Here is a 21,011-nt window from a genome sequence, read left to right on the forward strand (position 1 = left end):
CAGAACTCCCGTATATTATACTGGACCGGTCCCTGTTGCAGCAAAATAGTGGCTATTTTTTATTGACTTGATAAACGCTGGCTATTTTTCATTGACCAGTGTGAAAACTGGCTATACCATGATATTTTAACCATTTAAACAGAAAATAGTATTACTATGATTCCCAGGTCAAACCTTTAAACAGTTAATCTAATTAGGATAATTCTCGGATGTTAGAACTTCCAGTGTATTCAGATTCAACAATATATGCATGGACGAAAACTGCAGTGTCTTAAAAAATATAAGTTTACTCATTTATAGCAAACTATTATTTTATTTTTCATATGGTCATATCAAGCTTGTTATAAAGATCATTAACTTTATAACCTGATGGGGTAAAAAATACGGGTATACACGATAAGTGCCCAAAACTTAGACACAAAACATGAAAATACAGTTTGAATAAGAAAGTTGGGCCACCAAAATGAAAGTAGACGGAGTCCTCTGTCTCATTTGACAAATATATTACCCCATTAGTCAAATGGGAATACAAAATTAGCAATAGGAATTATACAAAAACCTGCAGCCTAGTATGTCCTCCAAGTGGCAGCAATTCAAGACTTTTGCTTTAACCTTCAACCAGCCATCTTACTGTCGCTTACAACATAACAGTACAAGCAGAAAAAGTCAATACAGTTCATAACTTTAATATTTTTTCCCCTTAACAGAATTTAGAAAGTTTCAACAACAAAACCTTGATCAATGACTTAGTCATCATGAACTGATGATACATATTCAACGCATTGCCAAAAAATGAATGAACTTCCACTCATGGTTTCCTCAGGATTTCTTCCAAGTGGGAATTTGCTGGAAACACTTATTCACATCTCTAACCAAGTATTGTCAATGGAAAAGCTTCCATTTTTACAGGTCAAGAACATCTCAACAATGGTAAGAAGGATCAAGATTCTTTCTTCATTGTTTGAAGAAATTCAAGAAACATCATCCACTGCACTACTTCCACCATCCTCAATCCTCTGTTTGACTGAGCTTTTCTCTGTCATAAGAAAGGTAAAGCTCCTCATAGGAAGTTGCAAAGAGAGCAGCTCTTTGTGGAATCTCATGCAGACAGAATTGGTTTCGAACCAATTTCATGCACTGATGAAGGAGATGGAGAAGGCACTTGATATTTTACCCCTGAGATTGCTTAATGTAACTGTAGACACCAAGGAGCAAGTGGAGCTACTTCTTAAGCAGGCGAAAAGGGCTGACTTGTTCATTGATCCTCGAGAAATTCAGAAAAGGGAAGAGATTCTCCAGTTGATGGCTACTAATAACTGTGATAAGAACAGCAAGAACAAAGGTTTCATTGACTTTCGGAGAATGAAGGACACTATGATCAGCGTTGGTTTGAGAAGCTCATTAGATTATGAGGAAGAGATCTCGAAATTAGAGGCAGAAGCTGAGAAACAGGCAGGCACAGGTGGACTCATCGCCATCTCGAATATCAACAGCCTAATATCCTTGGTCTCCTTATCGAAAGCAGCAATTTTGGAAGAAGAACACCTCATGATTAAGCAAAATTTGAAGCAGCCAGCACCAATGAGTGCTCGTGCTGATCAATGCTCCTTGTGTTATTCAGTGGTTCCCGACATCCCTGATGAATTCCGGTGTCCAATTTCACTTGACTTGATGAGGGATCCTGTGATAATAGCATCAGGCCATACTTATGACCGAAATTCAATCGCTCAGTGGATAAATTCAGGGCACCACACTTGTCCAAAAAGTGGTCAGAGGCTGATACATATGGCTCTCATTCCTAACTATGCACTGAAAAGTCTAATCCATCAATGGTGCCAAGAGAACAACATTCCAATAACAGAACCTACATTATCTCCTTCAGATTCAGAAGGCAGCAGCAGCAGTAAGATTAAGAACTGTGACAAGGCCATTGACTACATTTCTGCTACTAAAGCTGCCACAGATGCTGTGAAAATGACAGCAGAGTTTTTAGTTGGGAAATTGGCAACAGGATCTCCAGATATACAGAGACAGGCAGCATATGAACTAAGATTGCTAGCAAAAACTGGCATGGACAATCGCAGGATCATAGCTGAGTCTGGAGCTATTCCATTTCTGATGACTCTGCTATGTTCCCGTGATCCAAGAATCCAGGAGAATGCAGTCACAGCATTGCTCAACCTTTCAATACATGAGAATAACAAGATCCTGATTATGTCTGCTGGTGTTATCGACAGCTTAATTGAAGTCCTCCAATGTGGGAAAACAATGGAAGCAAGAGAAAATGCAGCAGCAGCAATATTCAGCTTGTCTGTAATCGACGAATACAAAGTAATCATAGGGGCACGTACCAGAGCAATTCCAGCTTTGGTTGGACTTTTAGAAGAAGGAACTACAGCAGGGAAAAAGGATGCTGTTATAGCACTTTTTAACCTTGCAGTCTATGATGCTAACAGGCCAAGTATAGTGCTTGCTGGAGCTGTTCCTCTACTTATTAAACTTCTGATGGATGACAAAGCTGGTATAACTGATGATGCGTTGGCGGTTCTTGCCCTTGTCTTGGGCTGCAACGAAGGGCTGCAAGCATTGAGAAAGAGTAGGATCTTGGTTCCTCTTCTTGTTGATCTCTTGAGATTTGGATCTTCAAAAGGGAAGGATCATTCAATAACACTACTGTTGGGACTCTGCAAGGATAGTGGAGAAGAGATTGCAGGAAAATTACTAATGAATCCAAGAAGCATTCCTTCTCTCCAAAGCTTGGCTGCAGATGGATCCCTGAGAGCTCGAAGAAAGGCTGACGCTCTCCTAAGATTACTTAATAGATGCTGCTCTCAATCTCAGTAACCCTGATGAATGAGAGAAATGAATACACTGTTAACAAGAATGTAAATGGATGGAAATAGTTTTTACGTTAAGTTACTGTAATTCAACCTTTATCCCTTTCACCATAAACCTGATAACATCCAATCAAGTTGTAAAACTCTTCTTCATTGAAGCCACATTGAAATGCAAATTATTATGAGTTGGTATATTACTTTCAGCACTTTGATCATGAAAATCTGCTCTCTTTAAAAAAAGGCAGCCCGGTGCATTAAACTCCCACTATGCGCAGGATCCGGGGAAGGACTAGATCACAAGGGTTTATTGTATGCAGCCTTACCCTGCATTTCTGCAAGAGGCTGATTCCACGGCTAGAACCCGCGACTTCCTTTGAGCATGAAAAAAGCACAGAGGAGAAAATCAAGGGGAAACCTTCTAAGATGAGAACATTCAAATGGAGATATAACTGCATTTCATGGGTCCTCTGACAAGGATGAAACCTTATGGATTAACATTAGTATCCAGAGAAGCGATCACCGGATAGAGAATGAAGTGGCAAAGCAGAAACGTGAGAAGAGTAGGAGTAAAATGTCCAAGTGTTTGAATCCAAGCCATAAACGCTTGCTGGCGCGTTCTTCCTCTCCAACTTGACTACCGATAGAAACAGCTTCACCTCCGGGCAACATAATCAATGATAATACATTGTTCACACACTAATTAGGCCCTTGCCGTGAAAAGAAAAAACCTGCAACTTCTTACTATCGTCATATTTTATTTGGCTTGTTTCCTTTTTTTTCTCAAAAATAAAACACTGCAACTTCAATCCAAATTAAAAGAGGTTATCCCTAACTGCCATCAAACTACAAACATAAAAATAAACATAGATGCCACGAGCATTCATCTTTAATGGAATAGATTTTGTTACAAATATTCAAAAAATTTACAACAATGACCAAGAAACCTGGAGAGAAACATGAATTATTTACATTTACACGAAAAAGGGAAAGAAAAATATACACCTGTGGTATTAGAGTTGTCAAATTGCTATAAACATGATTTACAACTAAATTACAAACAGCTCCAATTAATCACAAAACTAATCAGAAAGTTCGAGTGGTTCAACTTTTGTTCAACCAAGCCTGAAAATGGAGTTACAAGCCCCGGTTGTGAACCACGATTCACAAAAGAAGTTGGTAAGACCTCTGTCAATCATCCTATAACTCCACCAATTCCAACTGAACATGTTTGCCCATTATCTTGTAGTTCCAAAACCAGCTTCCACACTCCATCAATTTATTCTCAATAGGTTTAAGTTCAACCGCTAATCCTGAATGATAGGAAACAACAATTAGTGAATAAACTTAGTATTTTCAACCCACAAAAAGCTCTACGCCCAATACGATGCTGCCAATGAATTTTCACCTATCCTACTGGGAGACTGCACGCGTACCTTCCTCACCACATATTTTTCATAATCAATATACAAATGTTATGAATGCAACTAAAGGTTTTGCACTTCTGTCCACATTTCACATGTTCACAATAAGTGAGTTGGGCCTCTACAAGGTCTTCTGGTAATCGATACAGGTACATGTATACGCTGCCAGCTATAATGGTGCAACATCTTCTATGCTATTTTTACTAATACCAACTAAGAAGAAAATGTGATTGTGACAAGATGCAAAGAGGGACACTATGATAATAATATCTCCAACTCACTTAAGTGCCCAGAAGAGCAATACCTTAGTATAGGCTTGTTTGGTTTGGATTATCAAACCCGTTTTTGATTATTTAACAAGTGATTATTAAAAATGACCACATTCGCCACAAGGTGGAAGTAGCTGTTGATTAGCATGATTCAAGGATACTTGATTTAGGAGTGTTGACTAACATGATTTCAGGAGATTTGATTATATTAAGGAGATCTGATTTTATTTGATTTAATTTAATAGCTGGATTGATTGTATTGATTTATTTTATTTCCTTAATTAGCATTAGGAGCTTTGCATAAATTCTCTTGCTCATGGGATATAAACACCACATAAATACAAGAAGAAAAATCTACATCGTATCAGAGTCATTGTTGCCTTTTTGAGGTGAGTTATCTCCCTCGCAGCACTAGAGTTCCTTTTTATCAAAGAGGTCGAGTTTTCTCTCTCATGTTGGCTATTCGCAACACAAACTCCTTCTGATTTCCTTCTGATTGGGCCGAAATATAAAGACATTCAAAGAGACGGTTTCTGAAGAAATCTTGTCTTCGGATGAAATTCAGCTTTCCTGTCGCCTCCTAGCCAAACTTGACTCCGCTAATGTTGCCACATCCAATCATGTGCAATCAGGCACTGCCTTTGTTGATAACTTTAATTCTTGGATTGTCGATTCTGGTGCAAATAGACACATGACATGCTCTTCTAAAGGCATTTAAAACTATTCTCCATGTCCCAAAGGAGATAATACTAAAATAGCTAATGGTTCTTAAACACGTATCTCTGGAACAGGTTCTGTCATTTGAACTCCTAATATTGAACTATCATCTGTGCTCCATGTCACTGAGTTCCCTATCAATCTTTTATCTGTTAGTGCCATCACCAAAGCTCTAAACTGTAAAATCGAGTTCTTTCCCGATCATTGTATTTTTCAGGATCTTCAAACAGGGAAAAGGATTGGCAATGGTAGATTGCGTGATGACTTGTATATATTAGATGGGATTCAAAACTCTAGTCAAGATTTTTTTTGGGGAAAGTAAGGGTGTCAACCAAGAAATAATACAACGGCATAAACGGTTAGGACATCCATCATTCTTTGTTTTGAAGAAGTCATATCCCGATTTGTTTTCAAGGACTTGATTTGAATCTTTGTTCTGTGATGCGTGTGAATATGCCAAGCAATTTTAGGGGTGTTCATAAAAATCCGAAAACCCGAACCAAACCGAAAACCAAACCAAACCGACCAAAAAAATCGATACTTTTTGGTTTGGTTTGGTTTTGTTTTGGTTTTGAAATTTAAAAACCGATCGAATTTGGTTTGGTTTTGGTTTTAATTAAAAAAAAAAAAAACCGAACCAAACCGAATATAGGAGTAGCTATTTTAAATTTATTATTACACCTATATATATGTATATTTTTATACAAAGTTTTAAAATTTTTATAGTAAATAGTAATCGTTTGCACTTTTGGTACAGTTCTTTACCGTTACATTCTAGTTTAATTGGTAGTTTTCTTTTGTTAAGTGTAAGAATCTATTTCATGTTAAAAATAATATATTTTAAATTGAGTCCTTAAATTATTCATCACTATTTGATTCAACTATCATCCATATATCTTGGTAAATAATAGATTTCTCAAAGGCAATTGATTTGATAGTGTTACGTTGAAAATGTGGTCGCCAAAATGTGTGTTTGGTAGTGTATGTCTTATATTTAAGAAAAAACCGACAAATAACCGAAAAAACCGAAAAACCGACATAAACCGCATCGAGAAAAAACCGACTTAATTGGTTTGGTTTGGTTCTAATATTTGAAAAACCGACTTAGTTGGTTTGGTTTCTTTTTAGGGAAATACCGATCCAAACCGAACCATGAACACCCCTACCAAGCATACTAGAAACTATTATCCTGTGAGTGATAACAAAAGCACAACTCCGTTTATAGATATTCATTCTGATGTATGGGGTCCTACCCAAACTGTTTCTTTGTCTGGTTGTCGATGGTTTGTTACTTTCATTGATTGTTGCACTAGGATGACTTGGGTATATTTGTTAAAAGCCAAAAGTGATTTTTCTCTTGTTTTTAGTCATTTCATAAGATGATTTTTACTCAGTTTGATGCCAAAATAAAAATCTTGAGAACTGACAACGACAGCGAATACATGGATAAAAGATTTGGTGCTTATTTGGAGTCCAATGGGATATCCCATCAAACTAGTTGTCCTTACACTAGTGCACAAAATGGGATCGCTGAAAGAAAAAAAAAGGCGTCTGTTAGAAGTAGCAAGATCTCTTATGTTCACCATGTATCTACCAAAACCTTACTGGGGATGCTATTCTAGCGGCTGCCTATCTTATCAATAGAATGCCACTTAAACCCCTCAACTTTCAAAGTCCTCTGGAAACTTTAAAGGGTAAGAATGAATATATTGTTCCTCCAAAGGTGTTTGGGTGTGTTTGCTTTGTCCACACTAGAAATTCTGGGAAATTTGATCCTAGAGCTATTAAGTGTGTTTTCATTGGGTATTCTCCGACACAGAAAGGTTACAAATGTTATCATCCTCCCTCTAGGAGATCTTTTGTTAGCATGGATGTTACCTTTCGAGAATCTGAGCCCTATTTCAGTATTACCTCATCACCTCTTCAGGGGGAGAGCAGTAAGGAGGAAGAGGTGATTTTACCTAGTTCCATTACTGGACCTCTTGATGACATTGTCACTGAGAAAAGTGAAATTGGAGAAAGAATTCAAGGGGAGACTATTGGGCGTTTGGATAGGCCTGATTTGAAAACTTACTCGAGGAAAAATAGAGCAGAAGAAGCCATCATGCAATCTACCGAAGCTAAACCTTCGTGAGTTATCTACATTTCCTAATGAGTTAGATGAACCTATTGCTCTCAAAAAAGGAGTCAGATCTTGCACCACCAAACATCCTTTATCTAATTTTGTCTCCTATAATTCTTTGTCTCCCTCCTATAGAGCCTTTGTCTTGTCTATTTCTTCTGTGTATATTCCCCAGAATTGGAGGGAAGCTTTTGCAGATCCTAAATGGAAACAAGCTATGATTGAAGAAATGAAGGCCTTGTCAAAAAATGAGACATGAGAACTTGTTACTTCACCACCAGACAAGAAGTTGGTTGGCTGCAAATGGGTCTTTACTGTGAAGCACAAAGCTGATGGCTCAATTGAAAGATTCAAAGCAAGATTGGTGGCTAAGGGATTCACTCAGACTTATGGAGTGGATTATCAAGAGACATTTGCCCCAGTTGCTAAGATGAACACTGTTAGAATTCTTTTATCTTGATGGGGACTTGCAACAGTTTGATGTAAAGAATGCATTTCTTCATGGAGACTTAAAAGAAGGTGTATATGGAGATTCCTCCTGGATTTGATACTGCACAGAGTCAAGGAAAGGTATGCAAATTGAAGAAAGCCTTATACGGACTGAAACAATCCCACAGAGCTTGGTTTGACAGATTCAGCAAAGCAATGATCTACTTCGGTTACCAACAAAGCAATGTTGATCATACCCTCTTCATAAGACATCAAACAGGTAAACTCACTCTTCTCATAGTTTATGTTGATGACATAGTAATAACAGGAGATGACAAAGAGGAGATGTCTCGATTGAAGAAGTTGTTGGCACATGAATTTGAGATCAAAGATCTAGGAAAATTGCAGTACTTATTGAGGTTGCTAGATCCAAAAGAGGAATCTTTATTTCTCAAAGGAAGTATATTCAGGATCTTTTGAAAGAAACTGGTATGACAGGTTGCAACCCCGCAGAATCGCCCATTGAAAGCAATCACAAGTCGCAAAGCGGAGTTGGAGAATCAGTTGATAAGGAAAGATATCAGAGGCTAGTTGGAAGACTCATTTATCTCTCGCACACTAGACCAGACATAGCCTATTCAGTTAGCCTGGTGAGTCAGTTCATGCATGATCCCCGAGATCCTCATATGCAAGCTGTCTTTCACATATTGCGGTATCTGAAGTCTGCTCCAGGGAAAGGTCTACTTTTCTCCAAACATGATCACCTCCAAATAGAAGCCTTTATAGACGCGTATTGGGCTGGATCTCTAGATGACAGAAGATCAACATTCGGTTACTGTACACTCGTAGGAGAAAACTTGGTTACTTGGAGAAGCAAGAAGCAAAGTGTAGTTGCTAGATCAAGTGCGGAGGCAGAATATAGAGCTATGGCTCAGGGTGTTTGCGAACTGTTTTGGCTACAAAAGCTACTACAAGAATTGAGACTGTATGAAAAAGAAAAACTTTCCTTGTACTGGGACAATAAAGCTGCCATCACTATAGCTCATAATCCAATCCAGCATGACCGGACAAAGCATGTGGAAATTGATCGACACTTCATCAAAGAAAAAGTTACAACTGGTGTCATGAGTTTATTTCATGTGCCATCGAAAAAACAGCTAGCTGATGTGTTTACCAAAGGTCTCAACAAGCGAACTTTCCATACGTTGAGCTGCAAGTTGGGCATGTGCGACATCTTTGCACCAACTTGAGGGGGAGTGTTGATTAGCATGATTCAAGGAGACTTGATTAAGGAGTGTTGATTAGCATGATTTCAGGAGATTTGATTATATTTAGAAGATCTGATTTTATTTGATTTGATTTGGTAGATGGATTGATTTTAAAGATTTATTTTATTTCTTTAAGTAGCATTAGGAGCTTTGTATAAATTCTCTTGCTCATGGGATGTAAACACACACATAAATACAAGAAGCCTTTTTGTCTTCTCAAAATCTACATTAGCACGCATTGAGGATAAAATAAGAGGTGGTCACTTGAGATAGTTTGGTCATGTTTTACGCCGCCTACAAATGCACTGGTGTGTAGGTGTAAAACAATAGTGAGTGGAAGTGTTAAAAGGGACGAGGTAGACCTAAAATCACATGGAAGGAAGTTATCTCGAAAGACCTACAAATCCTTGGAATCGATGCAGGCTTAGCTAAAGATAGGGTACAATGGATGAAAATGATCCATATAGGTGATATTAGCTAGGGATTTTAAATTTGTTAGATATATATATATATACATATATATATATATATATATATATATATATATATATATATATATATATATATATATATAAACTTATTTTCCTACTACTTTAATGTTATTTTGGCTTGATGACGATATGAATAGAGCTTAAGGAAAGAAGTGAGTATTCGTAATTTGGGACAGAGGCGTAGTTGTGGTTGTTTTTTGTGATTATTAGAGACTTGATTAAAGAGCCAATTTTATATAGTAATAGTTAGCTACTAAATTAAATTTTTTGTATAATAACTGGAAACAATTTAATCGTATTATTAATCAGTATGAAATGCCCTTGTAAAAATAATATGATAACAAAAGAGCAACTTAAGAATATATTAGATCAAAATCTTCTAAAAACCTGAGTCTCCTGTTGTTATCTTCATTTTGTAACCATTTGGAACTTCAAAAACATGATTACCCTGCATTTGGAAAACAAGATAAAAGAGCATATCAGCATCTGATTAAAAAAAAAACAGTTATAGAATTTCTACTAGGGCATGCATAATAGATGTCATGTAAACCGTATACTTCAAATTCCTTTTAACAGAAGCAAAAAATCATGATAGGATGACCCCTAGAAAAGGCAGTTAACTGTCAATATAGGTGATATTATCCTGCCCTTAGCTTTTTAATTTACTTCCAATAACCCCTACCTCGCCTGCCAAAGGGAAATCTGGGACTAAACACTAACTTAACAAAGAAGTTACTGATAATCTTAACTACCTCCCAAAAAACAATGAAAATTTACTACTACACATTTGCATGTTGAAATGCTAATCATATACTCTAAGGTCAAGCAAACCTGCAACATAACATCCGCTGCTTCAAATTCTGCATTTCCGTGCAGTATCACTTTTACTGCCTCAAATCGCTGCACATCGTGCTTCCAGTATAAATTTTCTTTTGAATTCCAATTAATTCCATCATTCAATATCTTGACATTCTCTAGCTTACATCTCCCACACCTACATAAGGGATTTTATCATTAAATGGACATCTATCAAACTAGTAGTTTCAAGAATTTTCATCAGGTGGACTTCATTACCTTTTTCCATACTGTAGAATGGTTTCACCATTTTCATCAATTGTGGTTGAACCTAATACATTCTCAGCTAAAATGATCAAACTCCCATCAAGCTGGAAAACAAAGCCAAGTAAATAGGTCATAACGATATGAAAAGCATGACCTGGCTGCACAAACCAAGAATCCTAACCTGCACATCTCTCCACAAGAACTCAGCAACCTCTATTTGCAACTCTGAACCCCTGGAGATGGAACCTCGGTGGAACTAAGAGAGACAAAGCAAAAGGAAATGGTTACAACTTTCATGACAGTAGAGCATGCCCCATGACTTCGCTCCTAAACAATCAAGAAGGACAAAAAGTAAAGATAGTAGTCCAACTTGAAGATAGTAAATCAATTAATTGGCTACTAGAGCTTAGACGATGGATAGACGATGGCCGGGAGAAGAACACAGCAGGCCAGCGAATCAGGTGCATACATCAACTTTCAAGGTCAATTTTTCAAAGCATAGTCAAAGCTCTATGTTTTTTTTTTTTTGAAAAGCAAAGCTCTATGTTTTTGGGGGTTTCAGAAGAAAATTCACAATATCAGGGAAAACTGCAGATATAAAAACCTATGTTGCTCGGACTCTCCGAAAATGTCGCCGGGTGCGTGTCGGATCCTCCAAAAGTAGTGTATTTTTGGAGGATCCGACACGGGTGCGGCAGCATTTTGGAGAGTCCGCGCAACATAGATTAAAACAATGAAAGGCAATTGCCAGACTACCTTCTGTCTAGTTACTTCCCAAATGGGGCCTAGAGCAGGGTGGAGAAGAATAAGAAATGGAGGCCCAGAGTCAACATACTTCTCGTTACCTTCAATCTGCAGATACATAAAAAGAGTTTAAAGAAGTATACCAACTTCAACTAAAACAGGTACTTTGCGGAAGAAGACTTGAATAAATTGCTCACTAATATGTTATATACTAACCAAGTTCAAGTAACTAAGTCGTAATATTCCAATACATAAGGATACAAATGGCGAAAGTTTAGTCCCGCAAAATACCTTTGGAATTTTTATCTCACAGTGGGAAAGAATATCATAGGCATTACGCATTATATCCAACAGTGAGCCATCAGGAGTCTGCAAGGGACCAATTTCAATGTCAATGAGTTTATAATAATATTTCGGATCTAATCTAATTTCTGAAAAAAATAAACAGACTTTAAAATACATTTCCTCCAGAACGGTGATGTTAGGCTCTGGGCTTTTGACTTTCATGGACCAGAAATATATCTCCATTAGTTTCTTTTCTCCTCAGCTGTAACTAAGCTCATATAATTGATAAAGCTTCAACCCAATACATTTGATTCGACACATTCTTTGGTGTGTCCTCATTTAATTGATACTTCACAAGAAAATAAATACTTGTCAACATTTGGAGATTCAAGTATTTTAGTACGACACACATCAACGAGGCCAAAAAACCACGCAGAGTTCTGGGGAACAAGAACATGCTACGCATCTCATGAGAAGAAACTGTTATGCCCAAAAATCCAAAAGGCAGAGACATAGCTTTATGTGATTGTTACTACAGAGGCAGTGCAGTTCTATTGACCTCTGTAATATTACTTAAAACGAGAAGCTAGAAGAATTGAATTTCATGGCCAGGTCGAGTATCTGCCTATCAAGGAAAATATGCTCTGTTCCAAATTTCTCATAAAGAAGTTACTAAATTCTGTATAACCTGGTGCAACGACTTGTCACCATGTCTACGTTTCTTCTTGGCAGAAGATGTCACCTTCTTTCTTTCATTGTATATAATAAAAGTATCTAGTCCATCTGCAATATAAGAAAAATCATTTCATTCAAAACTGGATCAAAAGGGAAGATTTATGGTATGTGCTAAAATAAACTTCACTGGAAGTAGCCATGTAGACCTTCAACACCATCATAACATCGAGATGAGCGTGTATTGAAAAAGTTGTCAGCAAGGTTTTGCATTGTGCATTCAAGGCGGCCACCTGGGACACTGAAAGGAACAGAAAGTAAAATCTCATTGAATCCTGTATTTGGAACTCATTAAAATAAGAAGCTACTGCAGTAACAATAACATTATTTTGACCCAGTAATCATGCAGTAACAAAGATAGTACGATGTGAAGACTTCCAAACACAGAGAGAAACTTTAGAGAGACAAAACTTAAAAAGTAACTAAATCCAAGAAAGAAAGCCAAGTAGATGCTTCTTCTTCAGTAATGCAGTGCAGACACATGAATATATTCCTATTGTGCGTGACCAGACAGATCTATCCCTCTTCGATGTGATAGCTTTTCGATGGCCTTCCTCATACAAAATCCACATTGATATGGAACTACAATACAACTGATAGTTGGCCATGGATTAGGCAATACTTCAAGGTCCACTTCAGCCTTTTCCTTGAGTGCTTTAAACAGTGCTGTCATTTCAAATTTTCTTTTCAATTCCAAGTTGTACCAGTTTTGGGCTGTATTTGAAGTCGATGCCAAAACTTTTAATAACTTCTAATAATAATCAAAAGTTTAGTTGTTTCTTTTTTAGCTTTGCAGTTATACTTCCACGTTCATTTTTGGAAAGAGTGACAAAGATGCAGTTTCTCTCTTAATCCTAAAGCTTCACTCAGAAAAATCATGATTTCACATAATAGTTCAAAATTTACTAGAGAAAGCTATACACATTCCTAATATCAAACTGATGCTGCAAAAGGATATTCCCATCCTTATATTAACTTAGAGACATATATAGACACTCTACAACTCCCTGCTCTTTTAAAAGAAAGTGACAGCACTAACAGTTGACGCCATCCTTGAACTAAGTAAAACCAACTGGTGACTACACGAGACAAACCTTTTTAACAGCAGATTATTTCCCAAGTTACATGTCCCATATACTAAGGGTTCATATAAGTGACATAATCATCTTTCTTGTAGTCTTATTGGTTGCAAAATCTTGTGTTAATCTATTATTAAATAAATCAATAAGGTGCAGTTCCGATCAGATATTTCTTATGAAGTGACTAACTATAAATATTAGTGTAACATTGGCTTTACTGTAAGGATACCTGGATCAGTCCTTAGGTTTTCCAATTTTCATTGATACATTGATTGTTTAAAGTGCCGAATTTTTAAATACGAGAGCTACGAAATAATTAGGACTTATACCGACAAGGGTATTGCAATATTAATTTAATCGGACAAGAGATATTGTGCTAGGTGAAAGAGAATAGAAATTAGTGCTCAAATTGTGCATAAAAAGAAAATCTGACAGTTAAAACACAAATAAATTATGAATTCTTTATAAATTTGGGTTCTTTGAACATGTTAATCACATATACTAGACATGTAGTCAATGCTTTCACACTAGAGCGTGCATCCAAGTTCACGTGTTTACAGAAAAAGCGCTTTCAGGAAAAGGAGAGTATGTCACATTCGTCTTCTTTTTTCCCTCTCGAAAATGAGGAGTATGTCACATCAAATGTGGCAATGTTAATACTTCTACCTAGTCTTGATATTTCTGATTGGACGGTTAGTTACTTAGTATCAAAACCAAATTAAAACTGAATTTTTTCGTAATTTCTAAGTCGACTAGGAATACGAAAGGAAGTCCACTTACTGTACTCAACAATATCAAGATAAAAATTGTGGACATCTTCTTTTTCTGGGTGATAAGTGTGACATATTAGTTCCTTTGCAGCTAGAGGCAGGAAACTGCTAATGCAAGAGGTGTAACAACAAAACTTTGTATTTCATGCAGGAACCACTTTATTCTTATATATGATCCTTTCTAATTTCTACTTGCAAAATCGAAGGAATGTGAGTTGGAAGTTATAAAAAAAACAAGATACTTTCAACTATGGAGTTCAATGCACTTTTGTAATCATGGTATCTATCAGCAATAAATTTGATAATAAGCACATGTTCCATTCAGTGAAGACAAAGAGACCTTTAGAATAGCTTTCACAACTGGAAGATGTACCTATGCTTACTTCCGAACTGGTCCACATATGTAATTGCTTTTTTCACATTAAGCACCATTCCAGGCAAACTAGTCTCATCATTACTTGACGCAACTATCTCAGCAGAGGGCAAATCAACATATAGAATATTTGTATTGGCAGGAAACTCGGCCTGTAAACTTAACAAAGGAAGAAGGTACGGAATAAGAATTTTCCAGAATGGCATTTAATTATAATATTAATATCATCATTACCGTGGAAAGTTAGATACAAGGATGAAAACCTAATGAGCTAAAGTATGCCTATAACTACAACTAGGAGTGACAAACGGGCGGGGCGGGGCGGGCGGATATGGTTCGGGTCGAAAGCGGGTAATGAAAAATGGATAAATTATCCGACCCGGCCCATATATTTAATACGGATAAAAAACAGGTTAACCGGCAGATAATTTGGGTAACCATATTATCCATGACTTCTTGCATATGATCACCTTTGGGAAAATTCCTAGTCTCCCTAACTTGAGGAATGTAAAAGTTACACTCATTGGCTATCCACTGGTTACCCATTGGTTATCCATTTTCTAAATGGATAATATGGTTCTTATCCATATTTGACCTGTTTTTAAAAAGTTCATTATCCAACCCATTTTTCAGTGGATAATATGGGTGGTTAACTGTTTTCTTTTAGCTATTTTGCCACCCCTATCTACAACCAAGAGGCCAGCTTGACACCTCAGTGAAATACAATATCACACAAGCAACAACAAAGAAGCGAGGAACAGCACAGGAAATGAAGGGTTGGGTGGTTAATCCAAAAGGGACACATCATATAGACAGACAAGAAGTGCTTGAAACTTCACTCTTTTGCATCACACATGCCCTTGTATCACAAAACAAACCCAATGGACATCAAGAGAACAAACTATCATGGTGATAGCATGCATGAAATAGGAGTCCTTTATGCAGTAACGCCAAATCTCAAGTTTAATATCATCACTACAAAATTAGTTTTTACACTTCCAGCAAAGCAACTGAGAGCAAAAGGTAATTTTTAGGAAGACCCCGTGGCATTAGCAATCTCTAATCAGAGACCATAATCCCAGTTTCAGGGAACTTTTCAGCAGCAAGACTTAAAAATTATTTAGAAAAGTTAATTGCAAAAGCTACAGTTGACAGCATCAATTTGTAGTAGAGAATTCTAAACATCAGTTGGTACTCTGAAGAGACAAAAACAAGGTCGATCAAAATGCCAAAGCCACTGTCCCAAGCAGAAAGTTATTTTGACATAATTTACATACACTGAGATTGTTGTAATTGTTTTAAAACCCATGAATGGAAGATACCAAAATGTTCCAATTAAAGCCATCATCCTTTTCATTTGAATAAGAAAGGACATAAGAGTACCTGTAAGAAGAAAGAGAATTATCTGTCATTCCAAACTTGTCAAACTCGGTATATTCTATGCAAGATATACCATAGGTCCATTTCCCCTCAAGATTCTTCTTCTCAATTAGAACATTTATGCCTTCAGTAGCACCCGCATTTCGCTTGCATGAAGCAAAGCCCAGTTTCTGGAAATTTAGAATTTGACCGAAGATTATAAACAGTAAATAGAAGATTGATTCCAGTGCAGAGCAAGCAAGAAATAAGGCACGAAGTCAAGGACTCAACGCATGGCCTAGACCTAAATATACTCTTGTTCTGGCTTGTCCAAGCAGGCAAGAAACCTAAATATACTTTGTGTTCCATAAATTGTTCCAGCTTGTCCAAGCTTTAAAAGAATTGATATTTTTCCAAGGTGACACTAATTTCATGAACTAAAAGGATTCATTACTTTGCCTAATCAGCAATGTTTTCCCACTCTCCAATTTCAGGAATCCGGAAATATCAAGAATAGCTTGCAGTCACGTCAAATCACATCAAATCCAATTCTCTAACTTTTCTATTGCCCAAACTCCATTCTTTTTGAGAAAACTGACATGATATGTTAAATCTTACCTTTCCCTGACGCAAACCAAGTCCAGCTAAAGCCAAAAGAGTCAAATCTGTAGACGCCACAACATTACTGCAAAGTCAAGAATGTCTACCATATTCAGGACATAAATTATCCCCCATTATCTCTTGCCATAGAAAGCTAGTAATTATCTTGAAACAGCAGATATCAATATGAAATGGACCTGACTTGTCTCACAGTCGCACCTCGTCTTCCATGATCATAAAACCACTGGAAAACACCTTCATTATAGGCAAGTTTCCAGATCACCCCATGACCACCTGGTTTGCATACAGGTTTGAATGGTCCACTAGCCAACCATTGCCCATCTTCTGCACTAACAGCTGGAACAAGAGGCTAGCAATTTGACAAGTTAAATCACCAGATGAACAGCTTATGTAATAAATATAAGAGCACACGTTAGTTCATGGAGTCATAGGAATGGAGGCATGTGGATTTCTACCTGTTCGAAAAGTTTAAAATTTGATCTTCCTCTTCCGAACCAGTGGAGTTCCTCACACAGTGAGGTGACACGCTCATGATTGCTTTTTGCTGCACTTGTCATTATTGCAACTGGAGTGATGCATTGTTTGCCGTATAACTTGAAATACAGGTACTCCCTAGCCTTGCAGTATAGTTAAAAGGATATCATCATCTTGGTTTTGATTTGATTTAGAACACTATGAATGCAGAAACAGATCACTTGAAAAGAATATTTCTGTTACCTGAAGATCTCTTATAAGACCTTCCAATAGAGTACGCCCACAGTACGGAAGCATTGCAGCAGGTAGACATTCACCTGAGTCTGGATCAACCAAACCCAGCCTGTCTGCCGAGCCACCAAGAGGATATATTTCTCCCAGGTTTGGCAATCCCTTCAAAAGAGTTAAACAATGATTAGATCAATGTCATAGTACACCATTGACATCTACAAGATATAGTGCATTGACTAACTTCAATTCCCCAAATAGCTGCTTGAGATGCATATTCTAAATCCTGAGAAAGATCAAGTGCACGTGGAGGATGAATTTCTATTATCTCACGCTTGAGAGATTTATTTGAGTGATGGGACAGACTCTGTCGTTCAGAAGTTGACAGAGCAAGAAGCTCAAGGACCATTATCTGATACCTGCAGCAAAATTCTTGTATTTCATTAGCACAGCTAGCTTAAAAAGGTCTAGAACATCTTAACAATTAGTTCAAAAATGGAAGGTTTGATGAAAAATTACACAATAGCTACATAAAAGAAAATCTTAAAGAAAGATTTCTCAATGCTCCTTGTGCAAAAAGCTTTAAGGAAAGACTTTTAAAGTAGAATAATAACAGCTTGCTAATTTGGCGAGAGATATCAGAGTATGGAGGCTCGGAAAAATTAAATGGATGAAGAGTATATAGAATAAGGAAACTAACATTTACGGGAAAAGTTGGAGGTACTTAAGCACCTTAAACAATTTATGCCATCTCAAGTTTATCCACAAAAATCAGCAAAGGAACTTACTTTAGAACACTTGGTCTTTCTTCCTTTATATATTGTTTAAACACTTTGAAAAGTGAATTGAACAGTAAAGATGTTTGATAATGTTACTTTACATCCTGCCAAAAGCTTTAGGCATGTTTGAGCACAAAAAGTTTGCATATGCTCATTAATAATCAAACATGTACCACCTTCGTAATGGCATTCGAAACATTATGCCAAACACTTACTCCACATAGTAAGGTTTTATGGTTTTTGATGAAATATGTGAGGTTTTAACATGAAAGAGGATAATCATGTTACAAGCTCAGGGAAGAATTCAGATTGTATAAACTTTATACTTCAAAATTGTAAAGGAATTTTCATAAGTACTTCAAATTTAGTAACTAAAACTATGTTTTTCTTTTTTCTTTTTTAGCAGGTACTCTACTGGATACCTACTACCTCCCACTAGCACAGGTATCGGTAACTCTGCCCACCAAGGGTTAGATAGGTGGGAAGAAATAAGCTAGTGCTGTTTTTCCTCCACTGGAATTTGAACCTGAGACCTTATGGTTCTCCTCTCGCTTCAATAAGGAAGTACTTGAGCTATTTATTTACAAGCTCCAAGTTTTAAATACGAATTTAAGTTTATAAAGGCCTTCTCTCTAGCCAAGTGCAATTTGTTATTCCCGTTAATTGTACTATCCTCTCTGTTGAGGCACTCTAAGCTATTATACTCTAGTGAAGGATTCAAATGAAAGTAAAGCATAGAGAACTAACCCTATTATTCCTCCAATGCAGTCATAAAACCGCTCAACCTCTCCAATAATTTTCAACATTGACCTCAATGCCTCATGCTCTTCAGTTCCTATACCATAACCATTCACACCACCGCCACCACCACCATTACCGCCATTTACATCCCAATTCTCAATCATTTCCGCCAAAGCATACAAAGCACTCTTCAGCGAACTTCTTTTCTGCTCAAATTCTGTACAAACATCACCGAACACATGCTGTTGCCCAGCAGCAACCACACATTTAAGCAAAAAAACTTCAAATTCATCCAAATGCAAAGTCTCCAAAACCCTAGAAAACGAATTCTTATGCGAAAAGAAAAAGGAATTCACACGACTATCAGAGTCAATCACTCTGATTCTGTCCTTCAAATTAGTACAATTATCAAGCTTCGATTTCAAAGCTTTAAGCCTCGCGATTTCTTTGTGAAAATCGAAGTCGGGAGCTGGCGGTACGTACTCTACAGCTGCTGTGGAAACGCGCGTGAGGCGAATTAAAGGACGCGAGGAGGTTTGAAATGGCGATGAAAACAGAGACGAAGATGTAGAGGCGAGAGGCTTTGTTACGCAATTGAGAGAAGAGTTATAAGAGTTGAAGAAGAAAATTGAGTTGGTATTTTTAGTTTTTGAGCTGAAAGTGAAGAGGAAATTGTTGTGCTGCTGAAGCACTGGCGCCGAGGACGCCATTAGAGAGAGAAGGTCGTAGGTTGTAAGCTGTTAGCTCAGCGGGTTTTGGAGTGAGGATTTTGTAATTGAAAGTGCAAGGGGAGAAAGAGACAGAGGGGAGGATAAGGAGAGATTCGGGGAGCATATGCCGAGGGAAAAGGAAGGATATTTAAAGAAAAAGGAGCCAAACGCCACAACATTGTCCAAATAACCGTCTATGCCTCATCTTCTCCATGATTTTGATTGGTTGCTTTTATTTTTTGTCTTTCTTCTCTTTTCACTCCTCGGCCCCTTTAGATATTACTCTTTCCTTGTTAACTTATTTGATTGGCATTGAATTTAAGAAAAAATAAAAAAAATTAAAAATTGTGATCTTAAACAAATCAAAAAAGTGTCCAGAGTATTTGTATGGTTATAAAATCTTCTTTAGAATTGTAAGTTTAAATTAAAATTTTTTCAAATTTAAAAAGGGCTCATTCTTTTTGGAGCAGACCAAAAAGAAAATAGGTTCACGTAAACTGAAACGGAAAGAGTGTTACTATACTACTATTTACTTTTAAAAGTAATTTATTTAATATGTCACGTTTCCTACACATATTTATTATTTATAGCTATTTACCTGTTCTATTATAGCTGTCCTAACTGCTTAGGAGTTTTCGGAATTGACCAATTTGGAAGTCATTTTACCATGTAATCAGCAAAATATTGATGAATTTCACATGTTGAAGTAGTATACTGACAGACAATAAAAATAAACACCGGTTTGACTTGAACTAGATCTACTTGACGCATATATAGATAAGCACCAGTTTGACTTGAACTAGATTTACTTGACGCATATATAGATAAGCACCAGTTTGACTTAAACTAGATCTACTTGACGCATATATCAAACATTTGCCATTTACTTTTAAAGATACAAGTATTGACCCATATATCACCATTTACCATTTTCTTTAATTTAAGGTACCATTATTTAACAGGTGAGACTCTTTATGTTAACTCAATTACTCCATAATATAATATGTAAAAAAAATTAAAAAAATAAAGTTATTGGTGAAGAATGAATAAAAGCTTTTCTTCGGTGCTATTATTTGTTTGGATTGAGTGTTTTTGCAAATGATTGTGAATATCCTTTGGAGTTTATATCTCAATTATGAGAAAATTTAGTGAAGACTCAAGTATTAGTTTGGTTGAAATTTCAGATTAAAAATCGAAGAAGAACACATAAATAAATTGTATATATTTTGTAGGGTATACAAACAATATACAAGGTATATACAACTAACCTAATTGTATATAAGTTGTATATAAGTTGTACGTAAATTGTAGTTTTTTACCAGATTTTATACAATAAAAAAATTGTATCAAGTTGTATATAAGTTATAACTTTTGACCGACTTCCGTAAAATAAAAATTTCTATTCAAGTTGTCTATAATTGTAGCTTTTGATTGGATTTCGTAAAAGACTTTAGTTACTTTCTGTAAAACCCTAGATAAAACTCGAAGAAGAACACTACT

The 21,011-nt window shown here is 36.6% G+C and overlaps 2 protein-coding genes across 3 annotated transcripts; one reads left to right on the forward strand and one right to left on the reverse strand.

The window, feature by feature from the left end:
* On the forward strand, positions 603-3,016 carry LOC109232254 (U-box domain-containing protein 1-like). Its single transcript, XM_019397948.1, has one exon. The coding sequence runs from the start codon at positions 793-795 to the stop codon at positions 2,842-2,844; it is 2,052 nt and encodes a 683-aa protein (XP_019253493.1). The 5' UTR covers positions 603-792; the 3' UTR covers positions 2,845-3,016.
* Positions 3,690-19,652, reverse strand: LOC109232255 (UTP--glucose-1-phosphate uridylyltransferase 3, chloroplastic). Of its 2 annotated transcripts, XM_019397949.1 has the most exons (17): positions 18,808-19,652; positions 17,526-17,700; positions 17,297-17,446; positions 17,035-17,196; positions 16,756-16,928; positions 16,577-16,643; positions 15,983-16,149; positions 14,600-14,758; positions 12,527-12,618; positions 12,334-12,428; positions 11,652-11,729; positions 11,373-11,468; positions 10,798-10,872; positions 10,629-10,720; positions 10,386-10,548; positions 9,942-10,002; positions 3,690-4,147 (listed from the first exon to the last, which is right to left on the reverse strand). In XM_019397949.1, exons 1-17 carry the CDS (start codon positions 19,509-19,511, stop codon positions 4,035-4,037), a joined length of 2,622 nt encoding a protein of 873 aa, XP_019253494.1. In that variant the 5' UTR covers positions 19,512-19,652; the 3' UTR covers positions 3,690-4,034. The 2 variants fall into 2 exon arrangements, with proteins under 2 accessions (XP_019253494.1, XP_019253495.1); XM_019397950.1 differs by lacking the exon at positions 14,600-14,758.

This window comes from Nicotiana attenuata, chromosome 9 (assembly GCF_001879085.1).
Source record: "Nicotiana attenuata strain UT chromosome 9, NIATTr2, whole genome shotgun sequence".
NCBI classification, from domain to species: Eukaryota; Viridiplantae; Streptophyta; class Magnoliopsida; order Solanales; family Solanaceae; genus Nicotiana; species Nicotiana attenuata.